At 61.8% G+C, this 14,227-nt stretch overlaps 1 protein-coding gene across 6 annotated transcripts in view; it reads left to right on the forward strand.

Moving 5' to 3' along the window:
• The window catches only part of TTC7B (tetratricopeptide repeat domain 7B), a 177,888-nt gene extending 167,540 nt beyond the window's left edge, over positions 1-10,348 (forward strand). For 5 of the 6 annotated variants that reach the window (XM_036428670.2, XM_036428371.2, XM_036428553.2 and 2 more), the window contains one exon: positions 9,397-10,348. In XM_036428670.2, coding sequence (XP_036284563.1) covers positions 9,397-9,618 — 222 coding nt within the window. In that variant the 3' untranslated portion in view covers positions 9,619-10,348. The remainder of the gene's footprint in view (positions 1-9,396) is intronic. The other variant, XM_045572917.1, reaches the window with a different exon arrangement.
• Positions 10,349-14,227: the final 3,879 nt, after the last annotated feature.

Genomic DNA, 14,227 nt, shown 5'->3' on the forward strand with positions numbered 1-14,227 from the left:
GGACACATTGTGGAGCATAAAAGACGCATGTTTAAATTCTGTCCCTCCCATCGTGCCCTTAGCCATGGCAGCAGGCAGGAAGGAGCTCCCAGCCTCAGGGCTGTGTGGGTGGAATGACAGTCTCTGAGCCTCTCACCCAGCTAGCTGCTGGGAGAGCCGAGTGTGCAGTGGGGAGGTCCCCAGGTCCAGCCCTTCCCCGACCTGCAGAGGAGGAGGAAGGGGTCACTTCTCAGCAAAGCATCCCAGGCAGAGAGCAGGGGTGCCCAGGCGGGTTGCGGGGCGGCCGGGACGCCCCTCTGTGGACCCCGGCGAGCGGTGCGGGTTATCTTCCCGGAGCCCACGCGGTGTGCGCGTCACGTGGCCTGACTACCAGGAGCAATATCCACGGCGGCTTTAATTTCCTCTCCAATTTCCTCTTCCCCCTCCAAGCGGTGCTCAGCCCCTCGGGCTCCATTGTGGACTCGGCACCGGCGCTTGGCTGTGCTCACGGGAGGCGCGGCAGGCGGCCGGCACACATCCGCCCGGCCCCGCGCCGCTGACCGGGATGCGGGAGGAAATGGCTCCAATCCTGACGCTGATGTGTTCCGTGCTGAAGTGGCCAGCGCAGGAGCTCACCGGAGCAGGAAAGGAAAGTGCCGGGCCCAGTGTCTGTTCCATTTCCGCAGCGCCACGCAGTTCCCCACGGCGGCCCCGCCGGCACTGCTGTGACCGAAGCCCCCCTTTCTGACAAACGGCCTTTGTGCCTTTCCCGTCTGCATCACAGCTTTCCCTGCTGTCACACAGGGGTGCCGGGCGGAGCAAGCAGGGTCCAGCGAGCCCCACCCCACCCCCTTCCTGCCTGATTCCACGTGTGAGTCCTCTTGTTATCACTGGGAAACATTTTCCAAGTCTTATCAGTTCCAACCCTCCTCCCATCACAAAGCATCTTATCATTCCCGTCTGTTCCTGTTTAAAATGGAAAAATAGTTGGTGCCAGATCCCCGCCGAGAGGGAGAAGGTACTCGCCAAAATGGCCACGTTCCCCTTGGCAGGTGGTGAATCGCCGGCCTTTGTGCAGAGAGAACTGCCCCCCCCAGCGGTGGGGGGCACAGGGTGGGCCTCCAGGGGTCAGCCCCCAGCAGGGACTGGGGAGCACTCTGGCTTGCTTGTGTAGCCCTGTTCCCTGCACCCCCAGGCGGGTTCAGGGGTGAGACCTGGGAGCCTTGCTAGTTGTCCTGGCTGCGGGGCACTCATCATCGAGCCCCCTCCACCCCCCCCCAACACCCTCTCTACTCCCACTGGGGGCACAGGTTCACTGCACCCAGAGGTGCAAGTTGGCGCAAAACCGTGGGTTTCCATGCCCTCCTCATGGGGCACCCTAGGCTGGACCAGAGTGGGCAGCTGCGTGGAGCTGGGGCATGGCACCCAGGCCACAGTGAGTGCCCACAGCGCACGGGGCACTTGCCAGGGACTGGGACTGCCTTTCCGTCAGCAGGCACTTCCTCGTGCCCACTGGGTCCCAAGGCTGAGAGCGGGCTCTGAGGCGGGCAGTTGGCAGTGGACCACGGAGCAGGTCTGCGAGGGCATCTCCCTCCCCCCCATACCCCCACCCCCGTGTGACCTCTCAGGCCCTGGGGGCAGGTCAGGACTTCTCACTGTATCGGAACAGCTGCGACAGGCCTTGGCTTCAGTTGGTGATAAACTGTCAGACCCAGTACTGTGAGCGCCCACCCCATGCCCCGTCCGAGGACAGGCGGACACGGAGGCCTGGCAAGCGCCTGCCTACCAGGGTCACGAGGCGCGCGGGAGTGGGGCTGGGTCCCAGGGCCCTCGCTCAGCTCTGCGGCGGTCACGAGGGGCCTGAGTCTGTGAGGAGGCCTCAAGGCCAGACCGCCCCCCGCTCCCTGCTGGTGGTCACCCCGGAGCCCGTCGCTCTGCGGATTGCTGCACCAGGCCCTCCAGAGCATCCCAGTCCGTCCCGGGGGAGAGAAAGCAGCTGCAGCAGGTTCTGGGAGCCGGGTGCTTTAAAGGGGGGGGGAGGGGGGGGGGGACGGCAGGCTCTCCCGGGCCACTGGCTCCTTCATCGGAACCACGGCCGGGCCTCCTGCAGTGCCAGGCTAAGCAGCGGAGCTCCGTGAGGCAGGGGAGCCGGGCAGGCCTGGATCTGCCACGTCTCTGCCGCCCTGGCATGAGGGGAGGGGTTGTGTGGGGCTGTTCTGGAAGCTTCTCCAGACCCTGAAGGGCTGTCAGACAGGAGGGGGAGGGGACGCTGGTGGACTCCGGAAGCCTCGGCAAACATCAGAGTGGGGACTGGGTAAAAGGGCTCCTTAGGGCTCCACGTTTTTAACCAGCGGTTCAGACCGCCCCCTGAGCTCCCCGTCACTGGAGGGTGCAAGCGAGAGTAGGGGGCTGCCGGTCGGGGACTGAGAGGGGCTTGTACGTCACGGAGCGGAGGCCCCGGCCCCCTCCTAACCCCGAGGGTTTCTGCTTGCAGAGCCGGCCGGCCGCCGGCTTAAAAAACCAAGGAGGTTTTGAAAAATTGAGTTTTGTTTCCTTCTGAGTTGATTTTAATGCTGGAAAGGTCTGGTCCCCAAAAGACACATTTCTTCAAATAAAACGTTTGACCTGAAAAAGGGGCCCCATGAGGCACAGCTTCCTGCAGCGTCAGATCCCTGAGTGAGCAGAGGTGTGGGCAGCCCTCGGCTGCCTGTGGTCACCCCGAGGGGGACACGAGGCTGAGGTCTTCCCTCCTCCCTCTGGAATACTCAGCGCCCGTTCCCAGCGCACACTGAGAGGGGGCGCCTCCAGCGGCGTCTGCTTAGTGCCAGACTGCTGCCTCCTGCCAGGCCTGCTCCCGCCCAGCCCTCTGCCCAGACCCTCTCTCCTTATTGGTTGCTGGGGCCACAGGCTTCTCCCTGGGCACTCAGTTTCGTTAACTTGCAGAGGAGTGAGGGGAGGGGGCCCCCCGGTTTTCGTTCTGACATGTGAGCGGGGAGAGTGGAGTCGTGGGGGACAGAGGCGACAGGGGTGCCCGGAGCGTTCCCTGTGCTGTCTCCAGCCCCGTCATAGAGAACGGCCGGCCCCTGTGGGGCCGGCTCCCGCTCGCCTCCTCGGGGTCCTCCTCCTGCACACCTCGGTCAGGAGCTGCCCCCCAATGTGGCCAGCCCTCCGCCAGGAGCCTCTCAGTGCACCTTCCCCCCCTCCTGTGCCCCTCGTGCTCGCCGTCCGGTCCCCAGCGCAGGACGCACGTGGCCCTTCGCTGCTCTGAAGGCCAACTCCTCAGCCCCAGGGCCAAGGGCAGGCTGGGCGGGGCTGGGAGACCAGCAGGTGCCGGCTGCGGAGGGTGCAAGGCTGTCAGGACTGGCTGGCTTGGCCCATGGGGAAACTGTGTCAAATTAAATAAAACGGCCAAAACAGAAAGACAGCCCGCTCCGGGTGGGCTCTACCCACACTTGAGAGATGCCGAGAGGTCAATGGACTTGTGCCGACTCCCTGGTTTGGGGGTCGGGGAGGCAGGGGGTCTTCTCCAGGACGCCCTTGACTCGCCCTTGACTGGCCTGGGGAAGGGCTGAGTCGCAGTGTGAACCCGCACATCGGGCACGGGTGCGGGCTCAGCGCCCTGGGCCTAGGGAGGGTACCAGGACCCGGCCCCTTGGGGAGGCAGCCCCTCCTCGGCGAGCGGAGCTGGCAGGGACGCGCACCAGCCCCTGGCAAGCTCTGCGAGTTCTGAGCCCTGAGCACAAACAGAGGGAGACACAAAGCAGAGCCCAGCGTGGGCCAGGCCCCACGGAGCGCTGGCATCCAGGTGGGGGCCTGGGCACTGCCCCTCGCTGCGTGTGTCCCGTTCCTTTTCAAGGCACGGCTGGAAAGCGGGGCGGGGCTCAGGGCCCCCTCAGCTACGCCCACAAAACACTCCTGCTCAGCCTGACAGTGCCTGTGGCTCTCACCAGGGAACGGGCACACAGGAGCAAGGGCTGGGGGGCGGAGGGGGGGGGGATTGGGAGGGGCTGCGCAGGGCTCTGCAGTCCCGGAGCTGCTCCAGGGAGAGTCTTTCAGAGCCTGTGGTCTCCTCGGACAGCGCCTGCTGCAGTCTGTGCCCGTTCTGAGACCGCCCCTCCCCCTGCTTCCCCCTGGCCTGCTGCTTCCTCAGGAAGGAAAACGCAGACACCTGGGCAGCGGGAGCGTGCTGGTTCTCCCATGTGAGGCTTACAGTTCCCCTAACTCAGACTCCAGGCCAGCCGGCCAGTCCACAGGCCTCAGGAGGGCCGGGGCTCTGTGGGGTCCCCGTTCCCTCCTGGCTTCTGGAAGTCACTCTTGGGGGCCTGGTCGTCTTCCAGAAAGCTCTCCCCGTGCCATGCACGTCACCCTGGCAGGACAAGCAGAGAGCAGCTGGGGGTGAGCACTGTGCTCGGAGTCTGGACCTTGGGGACTTGCCACAGGCCGGCCTCTCCTGACACCGTCAGGGTGCAGCCTCTTCGGTGGTCAGCAGGTCAGGGCCTGGCTCGAGGCTCTTTTCCGCTCTGGCCCGTTTCCTCGTCGGTAAAACAGTGTAGGACCAGCCCTGGCTGGTGTTCCCCGTGGTTAGGGCATCATCCTGAGCACTCAAAGGTCGCAGGTTTGATTCCTGGTCAAGGGCACGTACCTGGCTTGTGGGTTCAATCCCTGACTCTGGCCAGGGTGCATGCAGAAGGCTACCAATTGATGTGTCCTCCAACATAGATATTTGTCTGTCTGTCTGTCTCTCTCTTTTCCTCCCTCCCCTCACCCCCTCCCCTCTCTCTAAAAAGCAATGGAAAAAATATCCTCAGGTGAGGCTTAACAACAACAAAGCGTGTGGGACCAGCGGGCAGGTGTTCTGGGTTTCACAGCCGTGTCAGGTCTGTGGTGCAGGAGCGAACAGCCTGAGCGGCGGCCATGGCAACCGTCTGGGCTCCTGGGGAGCAGAGCAGCTCCCGAACGCGGCTGCTCCCCGGGGACCGCCTCCCTGCTGGGCGGCATCAGACTTGGGGTGCAGAGCCGGCCACCGCTCACCCAGGCCCCGCACAGCACGGCTGTGAAAGCCCTTTTTAACGGGAAGACACAGGACACGTCGGTTACGGTCCCTTACACGGTGCGTTAATGCAGCCTGAGGCCCGTGCCTTTGTCCTCCCGGTGGACTTGTATGTGTGAAGGGCCTCCTGACAGCCCCGCCCTAGTTCCCACTCCCCCCCCCCCCCCGCAGGGGTGTGATGGCATCGTTTGCAACCCAGGATGGGACAGAAGGGTCTTTAAGGGCTCCTGTCCCACCGCTGACACGGACTTTCTCCCTGCCCTGGCCTTGGCGGGCCTGCAGCCTCCGCAGAACGCAGCGGCTGTGCCGCAGCCAGGGCAGCCTGCCCAAGCGGGGCCGCGAGGAGTCTGCAGCAGCAGCCCGGCGGCTCAAAGAGCACAGAGAGGTGCTCGTCTCCATCCTGCGGCTGAATATCTGCTTTCCAGAGCCTCGTGCCTGGGGAAAAGCCGAGAGAGAGAGAGAGAGAGAGAGAGAGAGAGAGAGAGAGAGAGAGAGAGAGAGAGAGAGCGCGCGCGAGCGCAAGAGAGGTTGACCCCGAGTGGCTGAGCCGTGTGGCGTCTTTTAGCGGTGGCTTGGCTTTGGGAAGGATGCTCTCATGGGCGGTGCCATCTCCCTGTCTGCTAGACCTAGAGGGCAAGCAGTGGCCCATGACACAGCCTTGAGCCGGGGGGGGGGGGGGGGGGGGGGGGGGGGGGGGCTGACTGGCACTTGGGTGCAGCACAGGGGGGTGTCTAAAACCTCCCAAAGGGGCTTTTGTCCTGCAGCCTCCATGACATTGCCTGAGCAGGGGCTGCCGCAGAAAGCCTGGGGCCCCACAGCCCGCAGGCATGGTTGGGCGCCCTGGGCATATGGCAGCAATTATCTCTCTCACACACACACACAAAGACGTGAGTGGGGAAGGTGCTAATTGTCCTCCAACTAGCCAAGTCCGTTTTGTCTCATTTGAAATAACAGGTTTAATTTAATCCCTTATTTCCAATTTGGTGCAGCACCGAGAGCTTAACGTACAAAAGACCTGATTATAATAATTACAGGCTAAGCCGGGGAGGCCGTCCTCGTTTGTGTCTGAAGAAAGGGACTCACAGCCACCTCCTCCGTGGCTCCCCTGCTCGGAGGCGGCTGCCCCGGCTGCCTCCTCACCCCCGGGCTCCACGAGGCAGGGTTGGGGCCGGTGGGAGCTTTCCACAGAGGAGAAAGGGAGAGTCACACCTCAGCCTCAGGCGGGTCTCAGAGTTGAGGAGGGAGACTGCCTGCCATGGCGGGGCCCAGCGCCTGGCACAGAGCAGGCGTGTGGCTGCATTGGGATTCTCGCTGGGCCCCGGGCTTTGGAGAGCAGGCTGCGTGGTGCCCTCCTCTGTGTGCCCAGCACATGGCGGGGATCCGGGCAGTCCTCCCGTTGGTTTGGGGTTTTTGCGGGGATCCGGGCAGTCCTCCCGTTGGTTTGGGGGGTTTGATCCGGGGAGGGCAGGTGACTGGTAATGACATGTCGATCATCGAATTCTGTCTCCTACCAGATGGAGGGCTGGGAGTGGAGTCGCTGCCTCAGAGCCAGTGGGACCTGGCCCTGGATCGGTCGATGGTCAGGGCTCTGGGCAGATGGACTGGAATCGATGGCTCCCCAGTGGGGGGGGCCCAGGCTGGGACTGGCTAAGGTTGGGGAGTGGAGGGGGGCTGGGGGCTGCATCCCCCAGATATTCCTGGGCTGTCTGAACTGAGTTCACTCTGGGACAACGTTGGGTGTAGCCGGTGGTGAGAATAGTTAAATGCCAGCCCCAGGAACTGGGCCTTTGATCTTTGGAGACAAGGGGAGACAGGGCCTGTAAAATTGGAAACAAATGTCTGGGTTCTCGTACCTCAGAGCACTTCACAGCCGGGAAGGCCTCACACAGCAGAGGGGCCTGGGTGGGGAGTCAGTCCTGACGTCCAATGCCCAGGCCCCAGCCCGCTCTGGCCCCCCCGCCAGCACCGCTGCCCCCAGCCGTGGCCAGACCCCAGCCGGAGCTAGTTCTGGTTGACTCATCCTGTGCTGGTTTCTGAGCTGCGCTGGGCTGGCCGGGCGCTGGGGAGGGGCCGAGTGTCATTCCCTCGCCCAGCCCGCGCCGGGAGCCCCCGGCAAGTCTACGATGTGTCCCCTGGCAGCTCCAGCTTCTGGCGTTAACCCCGCTGACCAACCAGGCTGCTGGGGAAGCTTCAGGGTCACCTGTTCCTAGCTCAGCGTGCGGGTTCAGGCCTGGGCGGGGCGTCCAGGCCCACAGGAGCCCTGGGACATGAGACCCACAGGCTCCCGGCTGCCCAGCGCTGAGGGTGATGGGCAGACTGGCCTTCGCCTGGTTCTCCGCCAGCTTATGGGGGCAGGTAGACTTAGGTAGACTTACCCCTGCCATATTCCCTCTGGTACCCCGTGGTACCAGATCCAGCAGCCAGCCCCATTGCAAGTAAAATGCCCAGCACCAGGACTGGTGGCCTTGTCGTCACTCCAGCGCTGGGATGGGGGTGGGGGAAGTGAGGGGGGCAGGTCATTGCTGCTGAGAGTGGTGGCCTCTGTCTCACTCTCGCTGGGCCGAGGCCCTGCTCATCCTGGGACCACGTCTTCTTGGTCCACTCGGTGGCTAACAGGATTCTCCCCCCACCACCCCCCCCCCCACCGCCAGTCCTTTGGCACCTGTAGCCATCCAGGCCTCAGAATCACAGCCAGTCTGAGGGTACGAAAGGGGGCAGGAGCCCTCCCCGTCCTTGAGTGAGTCTCCGGGATGCTCCCAACAAGCATCCTGAGCGGAGCAAACCTGTGCCCCGGAGAGGAGCGACTTCTCAGCCAGAGCTGCCAGCCGAGGAGCCCCAGCCAGCGGCTGCAGGAATGAAAGGGAAGATGCAGCAGGGCAGCGGCCCATCTGCTGCTGCTCAGATGTAACTGGGTTAGCGCCTCCGGGGCTCGGGCTTGTCTCTTAAAGCGGCAGAGGTGGCAGAGGCGGCGGTGGCGGTGGCATGCTGGGCAGAGTGGGGCCTCGGGCCTCAGGCAGCCCGGGCTGGCTGGCAGCTCGGCACTCACTGGCTCTATGACCCTGGGCAAGGCACTTGGCCTTTCTGAACCTGGCTCCTCGAATGTAAAGAGGTGGCCGTGTGAGCAAGTGCCCAGCGTAGTGTGACCTACATTACAGTCTCTTCCTGCAGCCCAGTAACCCCAGGGGCCTCTTTCTGTCTTGCCGAGTGGTGTGTCCCCCATGGCCCCCTTGCCAAGCACATGCCAGGTGTCTCCCTACCTCGTAGAGCGAGCCCCTCAAAACAGGGGGTGTGCGTTCAGCATGGTAGATGCCCTGTGAAAGCCACGCCTCGGGGGATGGGGTGGGCTCCTTCTGCCATCCTCGCTGCCGCCCTGCCCTCGCTTCTCCGCTGGGTAAGCAGGAATGTTCTAGAATCTAGAGGGAGCTCCAGCGGATAACCTCCCCCGGGAGAAAGAGGCAGAGCTCATTAACCCTCACATCCTGTTGACTGCAGCCTGGGCAGGTGGCCTCCAACTCTCCCGCCTGCCCTGGGGGGTTGGGAAGTGAGGGTGTTGGCTCTCGGCTTTTCTCTAAAGGACCAGAGTGGGGAGAGAACCACAGAGGAGATGGATGTGCTTGCTCACCAGCTCCCCCCTCCATCGCACCGCCTCCCCTGGGCTCCTCCCAGATGGATTTCAGGCATCCAGGAGGTGGGAAGTGGGGGAGGGCCGCCCTGGACGCTGAGGCAGCTGGCTGTGTGACTCTCACCTGCAGACAAGGGGATGGGGGAGGAGACCCGGTGCCTGCGGGCAGCTCTCCACAGCGTCAGGGGCTCCCCCACTGCAGGCTCTTTCCCCACAGCAATGAGAGCAGGCCTTCCACCAGGTGCCTGGCCCGTGTAGAATGGCTCTGGGGGCCCCAGATGAGCCCAATGAACTGACGTCAGCACTTAGAACCGTGCCAGGTGTCATCAGCCCTGCGAAAGCATCTGCTGTGTCACTGCTAATGGTCTCCCTGCCAGAAGGCCCCAGCCCATGCTGGCCGTTGGTCATCCCGCCCCCCACTTTGGGGGCAGGTGTCAGTGGGTACTTAACGTACAGGACAGCCCACGGGGTCAGAACAGACCGAGCCGCTCCCGCTGGCTCACCCCTGGTGTTAAGTGTTCAGGTGAACAGTGTGAAATGACTGTATTTCTCATTCAAAAGTGGCTGAATGTCGGCAGCTTCATCCGGTTCAGGTGGCTGCTTTGGCCACGGCCCCCGAGCGCAGGAGGCCTTGAGCTCAGTGCGTGCCCAGCCGCGCAGACACACGTCTGCCTCCAAGGAATTTGCTGAGACCCAAGGATGGATGGGAGCCCCAGCTGACTGTCTGTCTCTCTGACGCCTACAGGCCCTGATCCTTCACCAGCTGCGCCGCTACAGCCTGGCCGAGAAGATTCTCCGTGACGCGGTGCAGGTGAACTCCACGGCCCACGAGGTCTGGAACGGGCTGGGCGAGGTCCTCCAGGCTCAGGGCAACGACACAGCCGCCACCGAGTGCTTCCTGATGGCCCTGGAGCTGGAGGCCAGCAGCCCCGCCGTGCCCTTCACCATCATCCCCCGGGTGCTCTGACCGGCGCCGGCAGCCGCACCGCCGCTCGGGCACGGAGGCCCCGCCTGGGGTGGCCCGAGGGGACACGTCTGCCACCCGAGGCCCCGGGCGGACGTGCGACTGGCCAGGGCGATCCGACCAGACCAACCCGCATCGGCACTCCCCCGCGTGCACGCCTGCGGCCTCCGCAGCCCGGCGACATCGCTCAACACGGGTTATGTGCCATATCTTGTTAGTTGACATCTGAGTTTTAAGTAACATGGTTATGGAAATAATCCACAAACGTGGAAGAACACGCTCAACGTTAACATTCAGTGGCAGAACAGAGTATTTTTGTCAGAGCTGTAAAGAAAGCTGTTCTCTCCTCCTCGCCACCCTGCCCCACCCCCGGCCCAGAAACCAAATGTGAATCTTCTTTTCCCACCTCAGTGCTAGGCCACGCCAGGACTCCGGCCAACCATTTCTTGGTTTTGTTGTCGATAATTGTACCATGTGATGAATTTCTGTCCTCGCTTAGAACAAAGCCCGAGTCCAAGAATATTTATATTTTGCCAATATATGCCTGTTACCAGAGAAGGAAATATGAGTTATTTAAGTTTAACTTTTTTATGTGAATTCAGAGTTTATTTATCAACGGAAAGATGTACAAAGAAGCTTCAAATGGAAAATATTTACCGACATTCCTTATACATGACAGACACTTGGCTAAACGGGAAGATGACGTTAATAATAAAATGATTTTAAAAATGGACCCATTGCCTATGTGGTTAGCGAAAGCACACAGAAGGTTCAGGCTCAGTTCCCAGGGTGGGTGGCGAGCTGTCTGCCCCTGGGGGCCACCCTGATTTTAGTATGGGAATTCACCTTTCCCACCTCTGCCCTCTTAGCTGGGATTGGAACATGTGACTCAGGTCTAGCCAATCAACCTCCGGCACTCACAGGAATGAGCACGTGACCTGAAGTGGCCCAATCACAGTGGGAGCTGCAAGGAAAGGCTCTCACTGCCTGTTGGACTTAAACCTGAGTGGAGAGGCTAGAATTACAGTCACCATGGGGGGAGGGGAGTGGAAGTGGGAGGAGGGGAGGGGGTAGAAGTGTCGGGGCCAAATGTGAAGCCAGGGACTGAAACCAACAGAGTAGATAGCAAGGACCAAGAACCAGAAACAACATGAGCAGGCAGGCCTCCCCACTGCCCGGGGTTTCTCAGCTGAGCATCTATGGGTGGCCCTACCTTGCCAGGACCCAGGAAAATGTGGAGGGCACCCAAACTCTGACCTTATACACCTTAAAGTCTTAAGGACACCCCCCCACCCCCCAATCTAGGCACAACCTCCCTGACTCATTGGGCCGGCAGGTAAGGGGGCATCTGAGGTGGGGAGAGACTGCAGGCAGGAGCCTGCTATGGGCAGAGCAGGTAGGCACCCCAGTCTCAGCACTGACCTGCCAGGTGGCATCTGGGACCCCATACATCATGGAATTTGCACCAAGAGACAAGAAAGCAGGCGCTCAGTGGGGCAGCAGCTTGCCTACTGGAGGGTCGAGGCCGGCCCTGCCATTCTATGCGGAGATTTAGGGCAGGCAAGGCCAGCCCGGATGAGGGCCTGGAAAGCAGGATCCAGGGGTCCTTGCAGGGAGAGCCAGTGAACCTTGGGGGTCCTCCTTCCAAGGCTCCCACCTCTCAGGCAGCTAGAGAACAAGCTGAGAGTGAGGGTGGGGAGTTAGAGAAGACCAGGGAGGGACGGAGGGAGGGAGAAGAGGAGGGCAGAGAGGAGGCCCTTCTTTAAAGGGTGCCAGCCCTGCCAAAACCGGTTTGGCTCCGTGGCTAGAGCATCGGCCTGTGGACTGAAAGGTCCCAGGTTCGATTCCAGTCAAGGGCATGTACCTTGGTTGCGGGCACATCCCCGGAAGGAGGTGTGCAGGAGGCAGCTGGTCAATGTTTCTCTCTCATTGATGTTTTTAGCTCTCTATCCCTCTCCCGTCCTCTCGGTAAAGAAATCAATAAAATATATTTTAAAAATTAAAAATAAAGGGTGCCAGCCCCTCCCAGCAGAGAAGGACCTTGGGCACAGGCCATGTTGGGCCTGGATGGGGAAGGGCATGGGTCCCAGGCTCACTCTCTGGGCTGGGAAGGATCTGAGCTCAGGACCCCCAACCCCATCCCCAGGTGGGACCAGGGTCTCCGTCCCCTGTGCTCCTTACCTGTCTTCATGGCTTAGAGGGCATGCATGTGCCCATGTCTGACCACACTGAACAGCCCGACTCCTCCAAATGGTCACTCAGATCTCCTTTGTGGTCACACAGTCAGCCTCAGATGCCCCATCCCATCTGCCCACAGGAAGTCCAGCCCTTAGCCAGGTACCTTCTCCAGCTTCTCTCTATGTCCAACCTCCACCCTGTCCATGTGGGGCACCAGCCAGGACCCCAGCCTCGTGGCCCTTCCCCAGCTCACCCCAGCATGGCGAGTACTGGTTAGGGTGGGCAGTGCGCCTCGGCTGAAGGCCAGTCCATGCCCCACTGGCTCCCTCTTCCATACCTCCCTGCCCACCCCATCCCCCACCCCCCCCAGGGAATCTTCTCACTGCTCAGCTCCCTCTTTTCTTCTCTCCCCTTGCTCCCCCTCCCGCCTCCTCTCCCCACACCTCTCATGGCCCGCAGGGTAGGCTTGTCCAATTCTGGGACCAATCGTGTTGGAGAATTGTGACTGGCGCTCTCAGGCCTTGTGCAAGGTGGTCTCCTGGTGACCCAGCGGCTCTTAGCATCCCTTGCACCTCTTCCTTCTTCCCTGCCCCCTCTGTTTCCTCTCCCTGCACTTGACCAAAAGCTCCTGAGAACCTGTGGGTCCTGTCTTGGGGAGTCAGGCAGTGGGCAGGCCATACTGAGCCGGAGGACTCCATGCACCACACACACACACAAACACACACACAAGTGACAGGCCAGTCCTCGGGGGCTGACCCTCAGAGCTCCCGTTCCTGCCACCAGCCTTCCTCTCCTCCCACTCTCTGTCACTCATTTCCTACTGCCCCGCCCACACTGCAGCCAGGTGGGACCAGGAAAAGGACATCCTGTGACTGTCTCAGACAGGCGAAGACCTCTCTGGAAGGTCCTTGGGGGCCAGACTGAGGCCCCCTCCTCGAGGCCAGCTCTGCACCTGCCGCGGGGCCGCCCTGATTGAGTCACCATCCCTCTCTGCCTCTCAGGGTCCTATGAGGACAGGCAACCCTGCCCAGCCTGCCTTCCGGACTGAGCCTGAGTCAGCAGGCAGCTGGAGAGATCCTGGGGTGCAGCAAAGGGCCACCCCCGCCCCGGGGCCACGGTGGGTGGCTCAGAGCCAGGCGGCCACAGGGCCCCCTTGGAGGCTCAGGCCGAGCGGGGCTCACTGCAGAGGCGGTGGGCAGGTTGCAGGGCGCCTTCTGCAGGTCTGCCTGGAGCCGGGAGCTCCCCAGAGGGAGATCTGGGCTGCCCACAGCCTTCCCGGCCCTGCCTGCCTCCCCCCCTCTTCTGCTGGGGGACCCCTGACCCCTGAGGACAATAGGGCTTCCTGGTGACCGCTGCGCTGTGGGCCACACCGATCCGGCCGGAATCCAGCTCTGCCTGGTCACGTCGCCTCCAGTGAGAAAGGGCCTCCCGCTCTGGCTCTCAGTGGGGGTGACACTTCCAGGGCTGTGGGGCATGCTGATATCATGAAGCACGGTGCCTGGGGGACCCTGCGAGGTCATGCTTCTTCCTTCCCTGCTCAGCCCAGGGCGAGGGGGCAGCGGCCAGGGGCGCCCCCAGAGCTCTGGTGCAGGGCAGGAGGGGACGCGCTGGCTCTCTTCTCCCTCTGCCCACGCAGAGCTATTTGCAGCCAAGCTGGAGGCCACGCGGGACTCCACGGCACTTCCCTCTGCCTCCTGCGGGGCCTCCCGTGGAGGAGGAGGGGAGGGCCTGCAGTAGGGCCTGCCCCGTCCACAGTGCCAGCTGGCCGCCTCTCCTCTCCTTTGCCTTCTGGGCCTCCGAGGGCTGTCCGCAGGCCCTGAGTCCAGCGTGAGGAGGGAGGGGGGCTGCAGCCAACAGCAGCCTTAAAAACAATGAAATTAAATCTGAAAAATGGAATAGCCCCTGTGTGGAAATGAAGCTCGTTTACCCACAACTCTGCCTTTTTAAAATATATATATATATGTTTTTATTTCAGAGAGAGGAAGGGAGAGGAAGAGAGTGGTAGAAACATCAATGATGAGAGAGACTCGCTGATCAGCTGCCTTCTGCACACCCCACACTGGGCATTAAGCCCACAACCCAGGCATGTGCCCTGACCTGACTGGGAATCGAACTGTGACCTCCTGGTTCATAGGTCGACGCTCAACCACTGAGCACGCCAGCCAAGCCACAATGCTGCGTTTTCAAACAAAAAAATCAGCAGCACTTTCTCCTCTTTTGTGACCACAGCATCCACACCCGCTGTGTTGGTTTCCTGGGGCTGCTGTAACAAATTGCCACGATCTTCGTGGCTTAAAACAACACACCTCTGTTAGCCTGGGGTCCAGGGCCAGGATTCTGACAGGTCTCAGAAGGTGTCAGAGGCCTGCGTTCCTTGGAGGGGGATTGAGGGGTGCCGGGAGAACCTGTTTCTGGCCTTCTCTGGCTTTGAGGA

The sequence above is a fragment of the Pipistrellus kuhlii genome, unplaced genomic scaffold (assembly GCF_014108245.1).
Source record: "Pipistrellus kuhlii isolate mPipKuh1 unplaced genomic scaffold, mPipKuh1.p scaffold_m20_p_1, whole genome shotgun sequence".
NCBI lineage: Eukaryota > Metazoa > Chordata > Mammalia > Chiroptera > Vespertilionidae > Pipistrellus > Pipistrellus kuhlii.